The sequence below is a fragment of the Pleurodeles waltl genome, chromosome 3_1 (genome assembly GCF_031143425.1).
Source record: "Pleurodeles waltl isolate 20211129_DDA chromosome 3_1, aPleWal1.hap1.20221129, whole genome shotgun sequence".
NCBI classification, from domain to species: Eukaryota; Metazoa; Chordata; class Amphibia; order Caudata; family Salamandridae; genus Pleurodeles; species Pleurodeles waltl.
The window spans coordinates 1501912580-1501932808 of NC_090440.1; the positions used below are offsets into that span (position 1 = coordinate 1501912580).

The 20229-nt window shown below is 42.3% G+C and overlaps 1 protein-coding gene across 1 annotated transcript in view; it reads left to right on the forward strand.

Annotated features, from left to right (window-relative positions):
- The window catches only part of KYNU (kynureninase), a 915617-nt gene that overhangs the window by 410883 nt on the left and 484505 nt on the right, over window positions 1-20229 (forward strand). The window contains exon 5 of the mRNA XM_069225084.1: window positions 11544-11605. Coding sequence (XP_069081185.1) covers window positions 11544-11605 — 62 coding nt within the window. The remainder of the gene's footprint in view (window positions 1-11543; window positions 11606-20229) is intronic.

The following is a 20229-nucleotide window of genomic DNA, read 5'->3' on the forward strand; positions in this document are numbered from 1 at the left end:
TTGTTCAGCAATGTGCAGATCCTGAGGAAAGGACACTGTGGCGGTCATTCTGACCGCGGCGGGCGGCGGTCGTCGCCCGCCATGCGGTCACCGCCAGAAGACCGTACCGCGGTCAAAAGACCGCGGCGGTCATTCTGACTTTCCCGCTGGCTGGCGGGAGACCGCCAAAAGGCCGCCCGCCCGCCCGCCCAGCGGGAAAGCACCAGCAACGATGAAGCCGGCCCCGAATGGAGCCGGCGGAGTTGCTGGTGTGCGACGGGTGCAGTTGCACCCGTCGCGATTTTCAGTGTCTGCCAAGCAGACACTGAAAATCTTAATGGGGCCCTGTTAGGGGGCCCCTGCAGTGCCCATGCCAGTGGCATAGGCACTGCAGGGGCCCCCAGGGGCCCCACAACACCCGTTCCCGCCATCCTGTTTCTGGCGGTGAAAACCGCCAGAAACAGGGTGGCGGGAAGGGGGTCGGAATCCCCATGGCGGCGCTGCTTGCAGCGCCGCCGTGGAGGATTCCCTGGGCCAGCGGGAAACCGGCGGGAAACCGCCGGTTTCCTTTTTCTGACCGCGGCTTAACCGCCGTGGTCAGAATGGCCCCAGAAGCACCGCCAGCCTGTTGGCGGTGCTTCCGCGGTCGTTGGCCCTGGTGGTCCATGACCGCCAGGGTCAGAATGACCCCCTGTGACAGGAAGCCGAAGAGGCAGAATTGTTTAAGAAGGTTACCTTCGAGAAATCTGTTCTCTCTACTGATCCAAAAACTTAGTAACATCAAATAGTGTGTTATCCATGGCTTGTCTACCTGTTCGAGTGATTTGGCTACCCACTCATCTAATTATAAGTTAATAGATTACATGCTCTAAAATCATTTGTTTACCATATGATCATTGACAGGCATGAGGGAGATGGATTCCTACATGTGTTGCATTTTTCTATGGCACATTTCTATTTCTATTTACCGAGGTTCCATTTTCCCAGGCATGATTTCCTTTATAGAAACATGTAATCTGGGCGTTTCAGTCTTATGGGTTTCTTTTAGGTTCACATTCTATACACCTAGGCGATTTCGAGGTTTTAAAGTCTCTCTTGCCTGAATGTGAAAGGCAATGATTTTACCAGTTTCTCTGATCACATTGTCGCTGATGGTATGTTGTTGGAACTATAGAAATTGTGACAGTTGTTTCATTTGATCTGCTGTTTGCATTACATTTGCAAAAAGAAACGCTCAAGTATAATAATTAACAGTATGTATGCCCGAACATCGAACTGTTATTCACAAAAGTTTTGGAAAGGTTTTAGGCTTGATAAAGTCTGCGTTAATACTCTATATAGTGCAATAGTATACCGGCTTAAATTGGTTCTAACATACTTTAAGGTATTTCATAATATTGTGCAAGCAGCAGATTTATGTACCGAAACTGATGCTACCACCCCAAGTGTACCTCATGCAGTCTAGTCAGGATGAATCACGTGCATTTCATATCGGGTTACTCACACTAACCCAGTTGTGCAAATAAGCCCTTTGTCACTCACTGGCTGGATTAAAACATGAATTTAGAACCCTAAGAACTGTCCTTATGAGACTTGTAAATTTTGGTTTAAAGTCTAGAAACAGTTGGACCACCACATTAATAGCTAAAACCAATAGAGTCGTTTGTGTACTTAATGTTAGTATCAGTTCAATTGGAAGCTAAACCTCCCTAGCCCCAAGTGTGGCACAAAAAGTTCCACGATATTTGCATATGAGGAAAAACATATGTCACACTCGCAAGCTGCACAATTCATACACAAGCCTTAATAGCCAGAGGTGGCCGTGTCCAATAAGACAATATACTCCACTCATCCGAAGCCAACAAAGTGACCTACAAAGTAGCCAGATCAGACCAGTGTTAATAGGCTCTGGCATGGAACACAATTTATAGGAAATGTAGCAAGTGACATAAATTAGTAGATTTCAGATCACGGGCGAAGAAAGAAATCCAAAGAATCCATAACCAAGGTTTTGTTGGTACGACATGAGACAATGGGATTGCATTTACTCTAGCACGCCAGTCTCTGGCCTCTTCCTGTATTTTGGCACAAGAATGCAAGATAAGGAAACATATGCAGTGTACAGCATCTCTCGAGCAACTCCCTCCTAATGACCATTTATATGTTACCTTAATATCAACTATGTAATGGCTCGATAGATGTATTTATGGAGGAGGCTCAGCTGCCACTTGTAGACTCTTGAGATCCTTTGAAGCTGCACGTCCCAAGGTAGTTCTACAAAATACAACACAGGTATAGCAGATTTCTCGGTCAGTTCTTGTAAAAAGAACCCCTGTCAATGAATCCTTGCAAACTGAAGTTAGCAGTGGAAACATTCGTAGGCAAGGCGAAATATGTGCTCAAAAGGCAACCAGTTCTTTTTTCAGTGCATAAAAAGAACACGACAAGACTGAACATTGAGGAAACGATTTCTTAATTGTCCAATATGTATTTGACAAAGTATTGATGTTTGGAGCAATGAAGATAAGTAAACCGTTTATATTCTTAATCCAAGCATATCCAAAGATTGCAGATTATGCATGGGCAAATGAGCACTAGGACTGTCTGGTCATAGCAGCCATTTGGGAAGTTGTGCTCTTGTGAATGGTAATTAGGCAGTTTAAATTCCGTGCGTTTTTTCCACTGTTTTCTAATAGACTTTGGGGGTAAAACAGATGAGTGCTTGTGCATGTTGAGATGCTTCAGGGACCATATGAATACATGGCTCACTTGGAGTATAACTGGATGAAATATTGTGGATGTTAAGATGTACTTAGGGAGACTAGGAGCTGAAAGATGGGATAAATCTTGACAATAATGAAGAGTAATGTATGGTCCAGAAGGAGTGCGGATGATTCATATTTTGAATGACATTTCATGAATACAAGATCAATGGTTTGTAAGTGTTCTATGTGAAGTCTTTCTCTCATGTTACTCCTTCGATCCACCTTTTCAGATGTTTGCTGGTTGCCTGAAGCCGGCAAAGCACACAAGCTTGCATCAATGCAGCATAATTAAATACTTTTCTGCATTGTCTCCGAACTTGGCATGCTTGCAGTTTCTCCTGCTGGTTTTCAGTGTCCTTTATATTTCATTTCTTTTTTGAGTATCCTCCATACAACTTTAGATTTCATGTCTACTTCATGTTATTATCATTTAAAAATAAAAAGGCCCATATAAGCAGAAGTATAGAAACAATGGACAGTAGGTCATACCGCTTTCGCCACAAGGTTAGATTTGTTTAACAGTCTGCCATTCCGTGAATAAGATGTCTACCAAGCTCATTGCATTTTGTCGAAGATTAAATTGTATTCTGATTAGGTGTTGGAGATAGGACGCGAAGAAGGGGTCATACACACCAATGCACTCTGTTCTCTTGGTGCTTACTTTTCTTCAACAGCTCAAAACTACTTGCTCCCTGTATCCCACTCTCTCTTACTTTCTCTTCATTCCCTGCTTTCCCTCTGCTCCTATCTTTTTCACTTTCACTCTCCCTGCTTTCTCTCCTGCTCCTCAGTTTCTTCACCTTCCTTCTATGTGTTCTCTCATTTTCTCCTGTCCTTCCCTGATCATGGCTCTCGATTTCCCGAACTATAGTCCTGTCCATACAGTGTAAGCTATAGAAATTATTTGTGGCACAAAGTAGTCAGACTTAACCTCGAGGCAATGTGTAAAGTGTTTATGCAGCATAAATACAACACAAGAAAATCCCCACACCAATTCCGAAAAATAGAGTAAAATTTAATAAATAATTTGATATAAAAATTAGAAAAATCCAGTCAGTATGACCCGAAATATACATTTCTAAAGATTTCAGGTATATAAAATGAATAAAAGTGCAAAGCACCACTCATGGCTATTTGCTCATGTGAAACCTGGTGAAAGTGACATTTTCAGGCTGACTAGAATGGAGCGATGTTCGACCAGATAAGTCCCGCTGAAAGAACTACCTTCGAAGTCTAGCATGAAAATTAGAATCACAGAGAAAGTGGCCACAAGGATTGAGAGAGAGTGTTGCAGGTGGTTGTCGAATTAGCAAGAAGAGCAGGCCATCTGTAACAGACAATCATCTCTGTAGGGTGAAGATCCTGTCAGAGGTCATGGACGGTCGCAGTTGGAGTTTGCATATGCGGTCTCCATAAGCTGTCAATGCATTACTGCGAAGTGCAGGTCGCACATTGCTGGGCGCAGCTGGCAGTTGCTATGGTGTGAAGAGATGTGGTTCACCAGAACATCACACTGGAGGACAGCACAGGCAGAAAAATCATGGCACAAACGGCCCCCTTCATATTCATAAAGAGCCCAAAACTGCAGGACGTGTCCTTTCTTGAGGAGAGAAAGCAATTGATGCCACACCAAAGGTCCAGGATCTGAGTGGCGCCTCTTGAGATTCTGGAACTCGCTCCAGCAGAGCCAGCAGGGCTCAGGCAGGTCCAGTTTCAGGTCCAAGCAGCAGGTCAGCTGGGCAGTTGTAGGGAGCCTCTCAAGCTTGTTATGTCCCTGTAGCTCACTGCAGGGTTTCAGCAGGCTGAACCTTTGAGTCAGTTCAGCTGGGATAAAGGGTGCAGGTCCAGTCATCCTTCGCAGCAAGGAGGGCAGCAGGGAACAGAGCAGCAGATTAGCAGGGCAGGAGACTGGCAGTCCTTCTGGCAGCAAAGCAGCACAAAGTCCTTCTTCTGTAGCAGCCACAGGTCCAGTAGTGTACTGAATTGTTGGATCTGATGGTCAACTATTTAGACCTGATGCCTACTTTGAAGTCCTTGAGATTTCCTTCCTCCCTGTCTTAGCTCCAAGGTGGATGCATGAACAATGCAGTGGGGACAAGTCCTTTCTGTGGATGCAGGGCACAGAACATTCATTTGCAAGTGGGGCTTTTCCCGACCTGCCCCCCATCCTGCCAGTTGTTAGCCCATCCAGGCACACCTAATTCCTCTATTGTGTGGATGTCTGGGAGGGGAGGGCTAAACAAAGTGTCAACTACATCCAGTCATGCAACCCAGGAATAGGCAGATGGCACTAAATAATTTGGGCAGGAACATGCCAACTTTCTAAAAGTGAAATTTTCTAAATTGTAACTTTAAACTCGACTTTACCATTTAAGAGATTTTTTTGTTATAATTTCTCAGTCACCAAATATGAAGTGTGATCTGTTCTCAATCAAACACTAGCACTTATTAAGTGTAATAACGCACCCTAATGTTATCCTATGAAAGAAGTAGGCCTTGCAGTAGTGAAAAGCGAATTGAAGAGTTTTTCACTACCAGAATGTGTAAAAGTTAAAAGTATATGTTCCTCTTTTAAAATACTCTGCACTCTGTCTTATGGTCCATTTAACGGTAACTTGTATGTATAAAAAAGGAAGGTTTAGGCCTTGCAAAAGTTTCATTTTGCCTGGTCGAAATGACAGTTTGAACTGCAAGCACAGGCTGCAATGGCAAACCTTAGAAGTGGTTAAAAGGCTACTTAACATTCTATGCTGCAAGCCCACTAGCAGCATTTAATTTACAGGCTCTGGGTACATGCAGTACCAATTTACGTGGGACATATAAGTACATTAAATATGGCAATTGGGTGTGAGTCAATTCACCATGTGTAAAGGGGAGAGCACAAGCACTTTGGCACTGATTAGCAATGGTAAAGTGTACAGAGTTCTAAAACCATCATAAGATGGTTCGGAAAACAGGAGGGTTAAGGCAGAAAAGTTTGGGGATGGTCCTTCAGAAACATAACATACTTAACAAAATAACATAACAGATATTCACCTTCACGATATTTTTGTAGTCAATATTCTAGCACAATATACAAACATTCAGTTTTATGGTAATAAAATGGTGTTGTGCAAATCCAATACAGATGGAGCCTGTTGTTGTTGATAGTCTGTCAGTTTCTCTACAACACACCTGGTTGAATCAATCACAATGGGGTAATCAAATGTTAGAAAAAAATAATACAGTTTATTTCAAGAATCAATTCTCAAACATGACAAAATAGAAAGATGAGACAAGCTACACGTACAAAAACATACAGAAAACGTTGTACGCATACATTATAAAAACATAATATTAAAAAGTCAGTGCATGTTACTTATTGGAACATGTGCGGAAGCTGATTGCAAAGCTGCAGTCTTTTCAGTGATGGGAATTAGTCGACTTTTCGGTATTTACTTAATTAGAAGGGCCATCATCAGGACTTGTGTGTTAGCTTTGAAACAATTCTTGTCTCATTGCTAATGGGCCTGTTTCACTTATTAACAAGGCCCCAATTCCGAACCTGAAACCACTTTGAATACATAGGGCGACTGTTAGAAATGGGGTCTTTGGTTGGCAGTCAGGTTACTCCCTGTCCAAACAAGGACCCTCACTTTAGTCAGGGTAAAAGAGAATCACCCTCAGCTAACCCCCGCTCACCCCCTTGGTAGCTTGGCACGAGCAGTAGGCTTAACTTTAGAGTGCTGGGTGTAAAGTATTTGTACCAACACACACAGTAACTTAATGAAAATACTACAAAAGGACACAACACAAGTTTAGAAAAATAGAGAATATTTATCTATACAAAACAAGACCAAAACGACAAATACAAAAGTCAAGTAATCAATTAAAAACCAAAAAGAGTCTTCATGTAATTTTAAACACAACTCTAACGCTGTTAGCGTGGAAATGTACCTGGGTGCATCAAAAATAACAAGCGAGTGAGCATCAAAAAGGGCTTGCGATGCGTTGATATCACTCATGAGCGAGACTGTGCATTGTTTCTCCTTCAGTCGAGTGTGCATGCGTCGTTTCTTCTCTCCGCAGGAGAGTGATGAATCGATTCGAACCGCACTCTCGGGTCTGGGCAGGCCTTGCATCTTTTTCACAAGCCCAGAGATGTTTTCATCAGAAATCCTGCCGCACGATGATCCAAAAACCATGCAGTGCAGGTTGCGATCTCACCAGCCTCCGTCAGAGATGCTGCACATCGTTTCTCCAGCTGCGTGCATCGATCTTTCAGTCGCACTGCAGACGAGTGTCGATTTTCAACTGCAAAGCCGGCGCGCCTCGATTTTTCAGCCATGGATCAAAGTTGCGTTGATCTTTTCCTTGCACGGCGGTCGGTGCATGGATTTCTCACTCTTGTTCTGCCAGCTTCTCCTTTCAGGGTCCAAGGATCTGGATAGGCACCACTTGGCAGGCAGGAGTCCCAGCAGAGGCTCCAGGTGTTAGCAGAGAGAAGTCTTTGCTGTCCCTGAGACTTCAAACAACTGGAGGCAAGCTCTAATTCAAGCCCTTGGAGAGTTCTTTACAAGAAGGAAGGCACACAATCTCCAGTCTTTGTCTTATAGCACAGGCAGAAGCAGCACCTGCAGGATAGCCCTACAAAGCACAGTCACAGGAAGGGCAGATCTTCTTGCTCACCTCTTCGGCTCTTCTCCAGGCAGAGGTTCCTCTTGGTTTCCGGAAGTGTTCTAAAGTCTGTGGTTTTGGGTGCCCTTCTTATACCCATTTTGCCCTTAGAAGTAGTCTTACTTCAAAGAAAAGTCTCTCTTGTTTGTGAAATCCTGCCTTGCCCAGGCCAGACACACCAGGGGGTTGGAGACTGCATTGTGTGAGGGCAGGCACAGCTATTTCAGGTGTGAGTGACCACTCCTCCCCTACCTTTTAGCACAGATGGCCCATCAGAATATGCAGGCGACACCCCAGCTCCCTTTGTGTCACTGTCTAGTGAAAAGTGCAATCAGCCCAACTGTCAAACTGACCCAGACAGGGAATCCACAAACAGGCAGAGTCACAGAAATGGTTTAAGCAAGAAAATGCTCACTTTCTAAAAGTGGCATTTTCAAACACACAATCTTAGAATCAACTTTACTAAAAGATGTATTTTTAAATTGTGATCTCAGAGACCCCAAACTCCACATGTCCATCCGCTCCCAAAGGAAATCTACACTTTAATCATATTTAAAGGTAGCCCCCATGTTAACCTATGAGAGGGCCTTGCAACAGTGAAAAACGAATTTAGCAGTATTTTACTGTCAGGACATATAAAACACATTACTATATGTCCTACCTTAACCATACACTGCACCCTGCCCTTGGGGCTACTTAGGGCCTACCTTGGGGATGCCTTACATGTACGAAAAGGGAAGGTTTAGGCCTGGCAAGTGGGTACACTTGCCAAGTTAAAGTTACAGTTTAAATCTGCACACACAGACACTGCAGTGCCAGGTGTGAGTCAAGTTTACAGAGCTACTAAATTGGGTGGCACAACCAGTGCTGCAGGCCCACTAGTAGCATTTGATTTACAGGCCCTGGGCACCTCTAGTGCACTGTATTATGGACTTACTAGTAAATTAAACATGCCAATCATGGATGAACCAATTACATACACTTTTTGTATAGGAGAACTTGCACTTTAGCACTGGTTAGCAGTGGTAAAGTGCCCAGAGTAACAAAAACAGAGTCCAGCAAACATCAACAACCTGGGAAACAGAGGCAAAACGTTTAGGGAGACCATGCCAAGGATGAAGAGTCTAACAGCGACACTAGCCGTGAGCCATGACTCGGTGTAGCTTCTTCCAAGTCATGCATTCACAGCTTTTAGACTGGATAGATTCCCTTTTATGTTGTACCAATTTTCCGAGACTGATACTCATCAAAAAATAAATATCAAAGATTGAGTGGCACACTTATTAATTACAGTTCAAAAACTTTATTATTCTTCCTTTTGGTTATAACAATTCTGACCAACACGCGTTTTACGAAATATTCTCTTCTTCAGGTCCCCAACCAGGACAGTCCATTAACCTTACTGGTATTTACCATTTCTTAATACAATGGGACGGTGTCCTTAAGAAAAAAGTTCCTTTCATGGCTTAGTGCTTCCCGCTTGATGTTGCTACCTGTCGATTGTTCCCAACACTTATAATACATTTTATAGGTCACAAACCTTATGTCCTTCTTGCACATCAATGAACACTCTGATGCTACTGATCTAATGTCATGATCCCAATGTTGAATCTTATACAGTGACAGCGGATAAAATGAATTTACTTTGTCAGTCACCTCACAAAGGCGGGTGCTCCACTACAATATCCTCTTTTTTCACCAAACAGCATTATTTTTGAGAATTAACACTTGAAATAAGAAATGGTGGTATTTTTATAACATTTGATTACCCCCATGGCGATTGATGCATATGTGACTAGCATTACTAATAAACATGTGTAGAGAGTATTGGCTCCCTTGGGGTTAATTATAGTGTTGTTGATGGTCTGTGAGGAACAATGAGCGTTATTACCCTGGGTAATCATTTCAGACCTGTATTTTTCCATCTCCAGTAAAAGAAAAGCATTCATTTTAACATAGTAGAGAGCTACTGCATGCATAGTGACTATACTAGCCTGTCAAATGGAGAAACAAACGTTGTTTTATGTAGTAATTCCTAGCTGAGACAGGGTATGTTTAAGTGTTCCTTTGAAGTGTGACCCACACATCAAATAGGTAAACTCCTCTGGGCCTGAGACATGCACACTTTCTTTACCTCCACGATTATCTCCAGGCAGCAGGGAGCAATCACTTATATGAAGTGTCGTGTTTGGAGTGAATATTTAATGTCAATTCAATTCAGATATGTGTACCCGGCACTGATCACAAAAGCACCCCGCAAAATCCCCTCCAACTTTTTTCACATTTGGCTGAAGGAATGCATGGATTGTTCATAGAGCTGCTGTATTTACTGCACTGCCAAGTCATTTAGGATATTCAGCAGGATTTCAATCGGATCAGCAGGCTCTGAGCTGAAATACTAACTGATCTACTTACCACGTCAACCCCGCTACAAGTATAAGAGCAGCACATGTGAATGGGCCATACTTATGCTTTACTTTTAGCTTCTTTTTTATGCTGCAGTTATTTTTTTATTTTATTTTTTGCAGTCTTTAATTCAGTGTCGAACTTTGACACGTATTATGCAAAAATGCATTGGCTGTGGCAGGGGGAAGTGTAGTCCAGATGTGGGCAAAGTTGGTCTTTCTGCTCTGTAGAGTTGATTTATGCTTTACTAAAATACTGCTGAGGCATACTACACAAGCTGAGGACTTCTGTGAGGCCCTCCTGTGAAACAGGGCACTCATAATCATGGCCTGTCAGCAGTAGGTTGCATTATGGTCTGAGCATGTAATTTGTTTTTCATCATGTGTCAAGGGATACGTAATTTAAAACTAATTCAGAGCCTTTGTCGATACATTTTGAAACATCGAAGAATGAGGCACAAACTCTATGTTTTGGTGTTTTTATTAGGGACCCTATAGCAAGAAGCAGCAGGAGGGCAGCATAGAAGTGTAGCCTGTATGGCTCACTCTACATCTCTCGACCCCAGGTATATTCAGGCTGGGTAGAACCTCCCGTCTGAACTGGGAAGTGCTGATGGTGACAAACGGAGCAGTTGGAGGCAATATCTAACAGACTCCTGCGGGTTGCTTCGGTTAGGCACTTCCTATTTTTACAACACGTTGTGTTTCCCTCGTATTAGAGACCGTACTTACTGCTACACAACATACATAGACCCACAAGGATTCTACCTCTTAGCATAGCGGGCTAGGCCCCTACAGTTCGAACTTTCATTTAGGAACCTGTTTGAAAGATGAGTTTTAGTTTGGGGGTCGGAATACAGGTAGTAGTATATGTTTTGCTAATCAGTAGAAATCTGTCAATGCAATGCACACAAAGTATATACAATAACCGATACAGCAACAGGTGGACACATAGCAATAATGAGGTTGCTTTTTCCAAAGCGGCTCCGATTCGCTGTTATGTCACTTGAAACATTGAAATGGAATGCTCAGTGTTATTGATACCCACCTCGTCTACAAATTTATATTATACACACCCTATAAGCATCCCCATAAAGGCTTTACCCAGGGATCAGTGTGCAGTTTGAGAAGATCACAGTGAGCTGCACAGAATATATCTTTATACCAGCTGCAAGTCCTAGGCGTCATCATCACACTAATTATGAAAAAGAAATGCTTGATGGTTTAGCAAACTACCCCACCTATTACATCTTTTTTTGCATGCTGCAAGCAAGCTGCTTCCATATCTACTACTCGAAAAAGGTGATGATTTCCTTACTGCAGTGTAATCAGGAGGGTGTATGTGATCATGGGGGCAAACGTGCTTAACGAGTTCGGAAAGCAATCATCCTGTAATAAATGCTGTTGTTTTAGAGGTGTACTTAAAACCAAAATGGAAACCAAAATGGAAAACTCTGAAAGCAAACAGGTCTCGTGTATAAATCAGCCAGTGTCTGCAGCAGAAACAACACACTTAATTTTATTTCTTGCAGCAAACCCACAAAATATATGGTCTTAGGCTGGCTCAGTGAGTTCTATGACAAAATTGTATTTTATTGTGTTGACAGACCAAGAGACATTTCCTATTTACTCCCTGATAGATATTTCCTGACTGCATTTGCCTTGGCTCTTCATAACATACTAATGTGGTTTGTATGGTATCAACAACAAACAGAATATTTTATCTTACATTTTGCAGGGGCTCAAAAAGAAGAAGTGGCCTTAATGAATGGGCTAACCGTGAATCTACACCTCCTACTGGTATGTATTTTTTTTTAATAACAGCAATGTGATACCATATTTTAAATTACTGATTCCTATCAATTCTTCATGAATATACGATATTTTGCTATAGGGGATTCAGATGCAAATCCTACAAGAAGACCTAGAAAAATGAATTTTGTCAGTTCATAATCTTTTGTCGCCTCGGGCTGAATGTTTAGATGAGACAGTGAGTCTCCAAGGCTTTATATATTGATAGGCATGTCTCGGAATCCTACCTCGAAAATAATATTTACAGAAAATGAGCACCAACGCGTCCTTCAATTAAATTCTGCTTGATCTTTCCTCATAGGCAATCAATACAGATATCTGAAAAAATACATTTTAAACACTTTATTTTAAGACAAACTCTGCATCTTTACAGTATTCAGCAGCCATTTCCAACCTGATCGCAGAAGTCCGTTGCCAGTGTTGCCGAAAGTCGAGGTTACAGAATAAGAGTTCTCTAGGATTCTTTCCACCTGATGCCTCTTTCATCCAGTGCCATACACCTCTTGACAGTTTGGGGTTCATTACGAGTGTGGAAGTCTATAGACCGCTACACTCGTAGGGGCAGTCTGGACTGTCGCCGATGTGGTGGTCGGACAGCCCTGGTGGTCGGACTGCCAGGGAACTACCAGTTGCACCAGGACCTCGGATACTAGCGGTGGTGGAGATCCTAATCCGCCAGGGTAGCGCTGCAAGCAGTCTGCCCTGGGGATTACGACCTCGTTCTCTGCCAGCCTTTTCATGGCATGAACATGGCCATGAACATGGCCATGAAAAGGCGGGCAGAGAACAGATGCAGGGGGGCACAGGAGAGCCCCTGCACTGCCCACTTGGGCAGTGCAGGGTCCCCCCTATCCAGCACCGTCACAATATTCACTGTTTGCTTTGCAGTCAGTGAACATTGTGAGGGTGCTGGTGTTCCCTGCAGTTGACAGCATTGCTGCCGGCTCAGGTACGAGTTGGAGACAATGCTGTAGCATGCTAGATCAGCAGGAGAAAACTTATGTTTCCACCCACCGACCTAGCAGGAAACCTATAATACTACCCTATCGAGAGTTCGGCAGACGGAGTTTCCCATCCACCAAACTTCTAATAACAGACTTTATCTCACTCTTGTAGGTTCTTTTTCATCCCTGCTTTGTCACTTTATCACTGGTTTTTTTCATCTTTTTCTTCCTCAGTATTTCCCGTTGTTCTACCGTTCTCCCTCTTATTGGAGGGTCAAAGTCTAATGATAGAAAAATCCTGATCCCCAAAATAACTGCTGGAGGGCCCCACTTGCAACCACTGTATCAAATTAAGCACTGACTCCTTCCTAGTCTTTATTCCACCTCATGCCTTTTCTTTCACCACCCACCACTTCCGGTATCAGGCTTTTTCTTACAGGTCCTCTTCCATTCCTACTTTCGCCTTATCTCAATGAGTTCTTTCTTTTTCCTCCTCCTTATTTTCCCCTTTTCTCCGTCTCCCCTTCTTGTTGTGGTTCAATGGTTGATGATGAAAATTAGTCATGGCCCTCAGTGCTGAGTTCTGCTCTCTGCATCTGCAAACTACCTGCACATGTTATGCACTGATCCTTTTCAAATTATATAATGCCCATCCAACATATCTATGCATAGGGCATACAATGTGGACTGGTGTTATGCCTTTTCCAGAGCTGAGCACTAAATGGGCATTAGGTGGGTGTTACAGGGCTCCCTGGAGCAGTAAGGAAAAGCCACAAGATAAGACCTGATTCTTGTTGGTCTTAACTTGAACGGATTAGTTAAAGGGCTCCAGCAGGCCCCGCTGTACAGTGAGAGAAGTATTGTACTATGATCAAGGGGCCTTAAGTGCCCCATCCAGTGGTAGAGCTAACCACCTCAGCTCAATGGAGATATTTTCCTAAATCACTACTCTGGAGACCAAAGCAAAAATTATGAGGGTAATCTGTAAAAGGGCCTGGAGTAGGATATTTGTTCTGCTCACTCCTGAACAGACAATTGTACAATTGAACTGTCTGCATTGTAAGACAATTTATTGCACATGAACCGGAGTTACGAAATGTATATGGATTGTGACTACATAAACATGGACAGGCAGCAGAGCTAGAGACAGGATATGAAATTCTAGTTAATCAAAAGATAATGCAAATTAATTAAATTATAAGGCTCTGCGGAGAAGCTGCCGGTTCATGTGATCTGACATGCGAGAGTGACAAGTGGGGGCAACAAACTAAATAGCAAGGAAATTGAATATCTCATTCTCTGTGAAGAAAATATATGCTCTGTTTGTAAACTGTACCTTCCAGTAAAGCAAGAGATATAAAGCAAATGCTCAAAGAGTAACCGAAAGGCTTGAATTCGCTCTATCCTTCTACAAGAATACATTTCTTACTATCAATTTCGAAAAAAGAGCTTAAAGAGCTACTTTCCCAAATGCATGTCCACCTGGGAATGACCACAAATCTGACTCAGCTGATCTACATGGTGCAGCTAAATCACAGGACAGTCTGATGATAATACTTTGGTACATTTTTGTGATTGTTACATGAGGTACGATTAAACTATATGAATTCTGTTAGCTTAGCAATTGCTTAGGTTAGCAATGTAGATTTACATGTGTTACCTTTTCATCTAAATTATTACTTTCTTACTGGATTTCTGTTTTACTAAACATCGTCTTGTGACTTGTATTTAAATGTGACCTCCTATTTCTAGAGAAAGCACTGTTGCCCTTGTGGGCTAGGTCGGGCCTATTTAAAACTGCAAATAATTGACAACATAAAAGTAAAAAACATTTTTTTTTAAATGACAATATAATATTTAATAAAAATGCATCTATAAAACATTTATAAAAATGGTACTTATTTTAAAACAACTTTAGTAACTTGTACAATGTAAGCACTATTGCTTTTGAAAAATATTCAAGTATACTATTTAGAAACACCTACGCCACGGAGATATGTACATATTAATGGAATAATAAACACACTTATCTATATGCACATGCTCAATAGTCATGCAATTACCAATATAGTTCATGAATTAATATATTCTGTAGCTGCATTTCTCTACATTCTTTAATATATTACTTAACATGGAAACAAATAAAACATCAAGAACAATGGCAAGAACAATAACAAACTAAATCAAAACTCTAAAATAACATGTTAGCATTAAGGGGCATATTTATACTCTGGTTGTGCCGGAATTTCGTTTTTTTTTTTTACGCAAATCCGACGCAAAACTAACTCCATATTTATACTTTGGCGTTAGACCCGTCTAGCGCCAAAGATCTTGGAGTTTGCGTCATTTTTTTGCGTGGACACCTTCCTTGCGTTAATGATATGCAAGGTAGGCGTTCCCGTCTAAAAAATGACTCCGAGGCATGTGCCCCGTATTTATACTCCCGGGCAAAAATGACGCCCGGGAGTGGGCGGGTCAAAAAAAATGACGTCCAGCTGCTTTAGCGTAATTTGTTAGCGCCTGGTCAGGGCAGGCGTTTAGGGACCAGTGGGCTCGGAAGGAGCCCAGAGGTGCCCTCCCATGCCCCCAGGGACACCCCCTGCCACCGTTGCCCACCCCAGGAGGACGCCCAAGGATGTAGGGACCCATCCCAGGGAACTTAAGGTAAGTTCAGGTAAGTGTTTTTTTTTTTTTGTGGCATAGGGGGGCCTGATTTGTGCCCCCCTACATGCCACTATGCCCAATGACCATGCCCAGGGGACAGAAGTCCCCTGGGCATGGCCATTGGGCAAGGGGGCATGACTCCTGTCTGTGCTAAGACAGGAGTCATGTCAATGGAGGGTGGGAGTCAAAAAAAAAATGGCGCAAATCGGGTTGAGGCAGATTTTTTGCCTCAGACCGACTTGCCCCATTCTTTGACGCCCACCAGTCAGCTCCGCCGGCTAACGTCATTCCATAAAATAGGCGCCTGCATGGCGCTTTGGAATGGCGTTAGCCGGGGTTAAATTTTTTGACACACAACTGCGTTGGCGCAGTTGTGTGCCAAAAAGTATAAATATGGCCCTAAATATCTTAAAACAGTAAGAAAATTATTTGGGGGTGATATTTGCTAGTATCTGCCATTTAACAAACTTCAGCCCCCGCAGCCTTCGCGAAAGTTCATGTATTCAGGGTGGGGTAAGATTTACTATTCTAACTCCAGTCCCTCAAACATTGGGAAAAGGTATATATATTTGTGGTGGGCCAGGTGGTCAGGTTTACTATTTTTACTGCTGCTTCATCATTATTGAGGGAACTGCATAACTTTTGGGACCAGAGAGTCATTTTAGCTATTTTAACACTAGGTCCGGCAACACTGGAGGAAGGGCATATTTTGGAAGGGGTTCCTCAGATTAACTATTCTGACTGAAGTCCCACAAACATTGGAGGAGTTGCGATTTTTTTGTAGGGGGGATACAGTTATTATTTGAGCTCTAGTCCCACTCACATTTATATGGGTAAGTTAAATACCAAAATATGTTTTTAAATATATACATATTTTTTGAATTATGCATATTTAAGAGTACAAACAACTGAAAAACAATACGAGCATAATAATATAAAATTATTATTCATGATAAAATAAACAACAAATAATTGATTACAGAATGTAATTTAATGGTCAATCAATATATTAAAACAATCTAATTAGTCTCATATAACATGTCCTTTATTTAAAATACTAGCAACTGAGGCCACCTAAATGTACAATAATCCCATACGTTTACAAATATGAAAAAATATAACACATACATCAACATTATTAATAGGCGATCTAAAGTAGATAAATATTATCAAGAAAAATACATTTTATATAAAATGTTATCAGCAATATCTACCAAACCCTTAATAAACCCCGCAACTAAAATAATGTAACAAATGCATTTTAATATAATTTAGGTTAATTAGGCCACTAAATAAATAAATAGATAAATATAATTTTAAAATGTCCCCATAATGAATAAAGTCATCATGTAATATTAATTAATTATACCATGTACAAATACAACTACCAATCCATTTCGCAAACAAAAACTCCACAATCTCAAAAAATAACTAAATATATAAAGAAAATAACTACATGAATATTTAACCCCTTCGCTGCCAGACCTTTTCCCGCTCAGGTGCCAGGCCTTTTTTTGGCTTTTTGGAGCAGTTTGCACTTAGGTCCTCATAACTTTTTGTCCACATAAGCAACCCACGCCAAATTTGTGTCCTTTTTTACCAACATCCTGGGGATTCTAGAGGTACCCAGAGTTTGTGGGTTTCCCTGAAGGAGACCAAGAAATTAGCCAAAATACAGCAAACATTTTTTTAAAGGGAAAAAAGGACTGCAGAAGAAGGCTTGTGGTTTTTTCCCTGAAAATGGCATCAACAAAGGGTTTGTGGTGCTAAAGTCACCAGCTTCCCAGCCTTCAGGAACAGGCAGACTTGAATCAGAAAACCACATTTTTCAACACAATTGTGGAATTTTACTGGGACATACCTCATTTTTACAATTTTTTGTGCGTTTAACCTCCTTCCAGTTAGTGACAGCAATGGGTATGAAACCAATGCTAGATCCCGCAATGCAAAACATTTCTGAAAAGTAGACAAAAGTCTGAATTCAGCAAGTGGTCATTTGTGTAGATCCTAGAAGGTTTTTCATACAGAAAATAACAACTGAAATAAAAAAATATTGAAATTGAGGTGAAAAAACAGCCATTTTTCTCCACTTTTTACTCAGTAACTTTTTCTTTCTGCGATATCAGATTTTTTAAAGCAATATACTGTTACGTCTGCTGGGCTCTTCTGGTTACAGGGATATATAGGGATGGTAGGTTCATCAAGAACCCAAGGTACCCAGAGCCAATAAATGAGCTGCACCTTACAATGGGTTTTCATTGTATACCCGGTATACAGCAGTTCATTTGCTGAAATATAAAGAGTGAAAAATAGGTATCAAGAAAACCTTTCTATTTACAAAATGGGCACAAGATAAGGTGTTGAGAAGCAGTGGTTATTTGCACATCTCTGAATTCCGGGGTCCCCATACTAGCTTGTGAATTAAAGGGCATTTCTCAAATAGCCGTCTTTTTCACACACTGTCTTACATTTGGAAGGAAAAAATGTAGAGAAATACAAGGGACAATAACACTTGTTCTGCTATTCTTTGTTCCTCCAAGTCTCCCAATTATAATGGTACCTCACTTGCGAGGGTAGGCCTAATGCTCGCGACAGGAAACGCAACATGGACACATCACATTTTAACATTGAAATATGATGGGTTTTTTTGAAAAGTGCCTAGCTGTAGATTTTGGCCTCTAGCTCAGCTGGCACCTAAGTAAACCTACCAAACCTGTGCATTTTTAAAACTAGACACGTAAGGGAATCCAAGATAGGGTTACTTGTGGGGCTCTCAACAGGGTTCTGTTACCCAGAATCCTTTGCAAACCTCAACATTCCCCCCAAAAAACACATGTTCCTAACATTTTGATGACAGAAAGTTCTGGAATCTGAGAGGTGCCCTAAATTTCCTCGCACTCAGCATTCCCACAAGTCTCCCAATAAAAATGATACCTCACTTGTGTGGGTAGGCCTAGTGCTCGCAACAGAAAATGCCTCAAAACACAAAATGGAAACATCACATTTTCCAAAAGAAAACAGCTGTTTTTTGCAAAGTGCCAAGCTGTGGATTTTGGCCTCTAGCTCAGCCAGCACCTAGCGAAACCTACCAAACCTGTGCATTTTTGAAAACTAGACACCTAGGGGAATTCAAGATGGGGTGACTTGTGGGGCTCTCACCAGGTTCTGTTCCCCAGAATCCTTTGCAAACCCCAAACTTTGCCCCAAAAAACACTTGTTCCTCACATTTCAGTGACAGAAAGTTCTGGAATGTGAGAGGAGCAACAAACTTCCTTTCACCCAGCATTTCCCCAAGTCTCCCGATACAAATGGTACCTCAGTTGTGTGGGTAGGCCTAGTGCTCGTGACAGGAAATGCCCCAAAACACAACATGGACACATCACATTTTCCCAAAGAAAACAGCGCTGTTTTTTGCAAAGTGCCAAGCTGTTGATTTTGGCCTCTAGCTCAGCCGGCACGTAGGGAAACCTACAAAACCTGTGCATTTTTTAAAACTAGACAGCTAGGGGAATCCAGGATGGGGTGACTTGTGGGGCTCCCACCAGGTTCTGTTACCCAGAATCCTTTGCAAACCTCAAAATTTGGCCAAAGAAACACTTTTTCCTCACATTTTGTTGACAGAAAGTTCTGGATTCTGAGTGGAGCCACAAATTTCCTTCCACCCAGCATTCCCCCAAGTTTTCCTGATGAAAATGGTTCCTCACTTGTGTGTGTAGGCCTAATGCCCGCGAAAGGCAATGCCCCAAAACACTATCTGGACACATCAAAGTTATCAAATACAAAACTACCTGTTTTTTTGCAGGGGAGCACCTGCATTTTTGTTTCTGGGCTCAGCAGCCATCTAGGGAAACCTACCAAACCCAGACGTTTCTGAAAACAAGGCACCCGAGGGAGTCCAGGGAGGTGTGACTTGCGTGGATACCCCAATGTTTTCTTTCCCAGAATCCTCAGCAAACCTCACATTTAGCTAAAAAATCACATTTTTCCCACATTTCTGTGTGGGGTCACCGCACCAGGACAAATTTCCCACCATCCACTGTTCCCCTCAGTCGCCCGGTAAAAATGATGCCTCACTTGCATAGGTGGGCCAAGTGCCTCTGACAGGGAAAAGCCAAAAACAAGTCAAATTGAGGGGGAATGAAAGCAGGTCCAAAAGAACAGTTTGAAAAAAAAAAAACATTTTTAGGCTGACAAGTGCAGCAGAATGTTTATCAGTATAGATGAGACAATGCTCGGTGGTAGGAATTTTGTGGATTCTTGCAGATTCCGGAAAGTTCCATCACAAAAATGTGGGAAAATGTGTGATTTCCAGCAAAGTTGGAGGTTTGCAGGGCATTTTGGGTAAGAAAATGGTGCGGGTGCATGTGAAGCACACCACCCTGGACTCACCCAGATGTTTAGTTTTCAGAGGTGTCTAGGTCTTGTGGATTTTTCTACATAGCAGAGTCTCAAAATCCAAAATGTGCAACCCTTCCAAGTGGGACGATTTTTTAGAGTTAGCCAAACTGTCATGGCCCAAATGTAAAACCAAAACTGAAAATAATCAAATGCCCCCTTGCTTGCCATGGGACAAGATGTTTTAGTGTGCGGGGGAAGAGCTGAAAGACTGTTACCCCCTTCAGTTGGGGTGGGGGCATAACCAGACCCATACTGATTGGTAACCATCACCCCACTATTTTTTTCTAATTCCCTGGCATCTAGTAGGCTTTTTGCCCCCCCCAGGTGTGGATCAGGGGTAATTGCCCCATCTGCCCACTGGTGGGCAGAACAACTTGGGGCCCATTTATTTGGGGTGGAGGTATGGCCATGCCCGCACCCTCTTATTTTGAAAAAAAAAAATTCCCAGGTCTCTTGTGGGCTTTCTGCCCCACTGGGGGGCCGATGGACCTTCCAAAAATAGACCGATCTGCCCCCAAGTGGGGCAGATATGGCCAACAGTAATGTGCCCCCATGGGGAGTGACGGAGTGACCTTTGCTCAAGGGGGTGCCCCCCAAACAAAACAC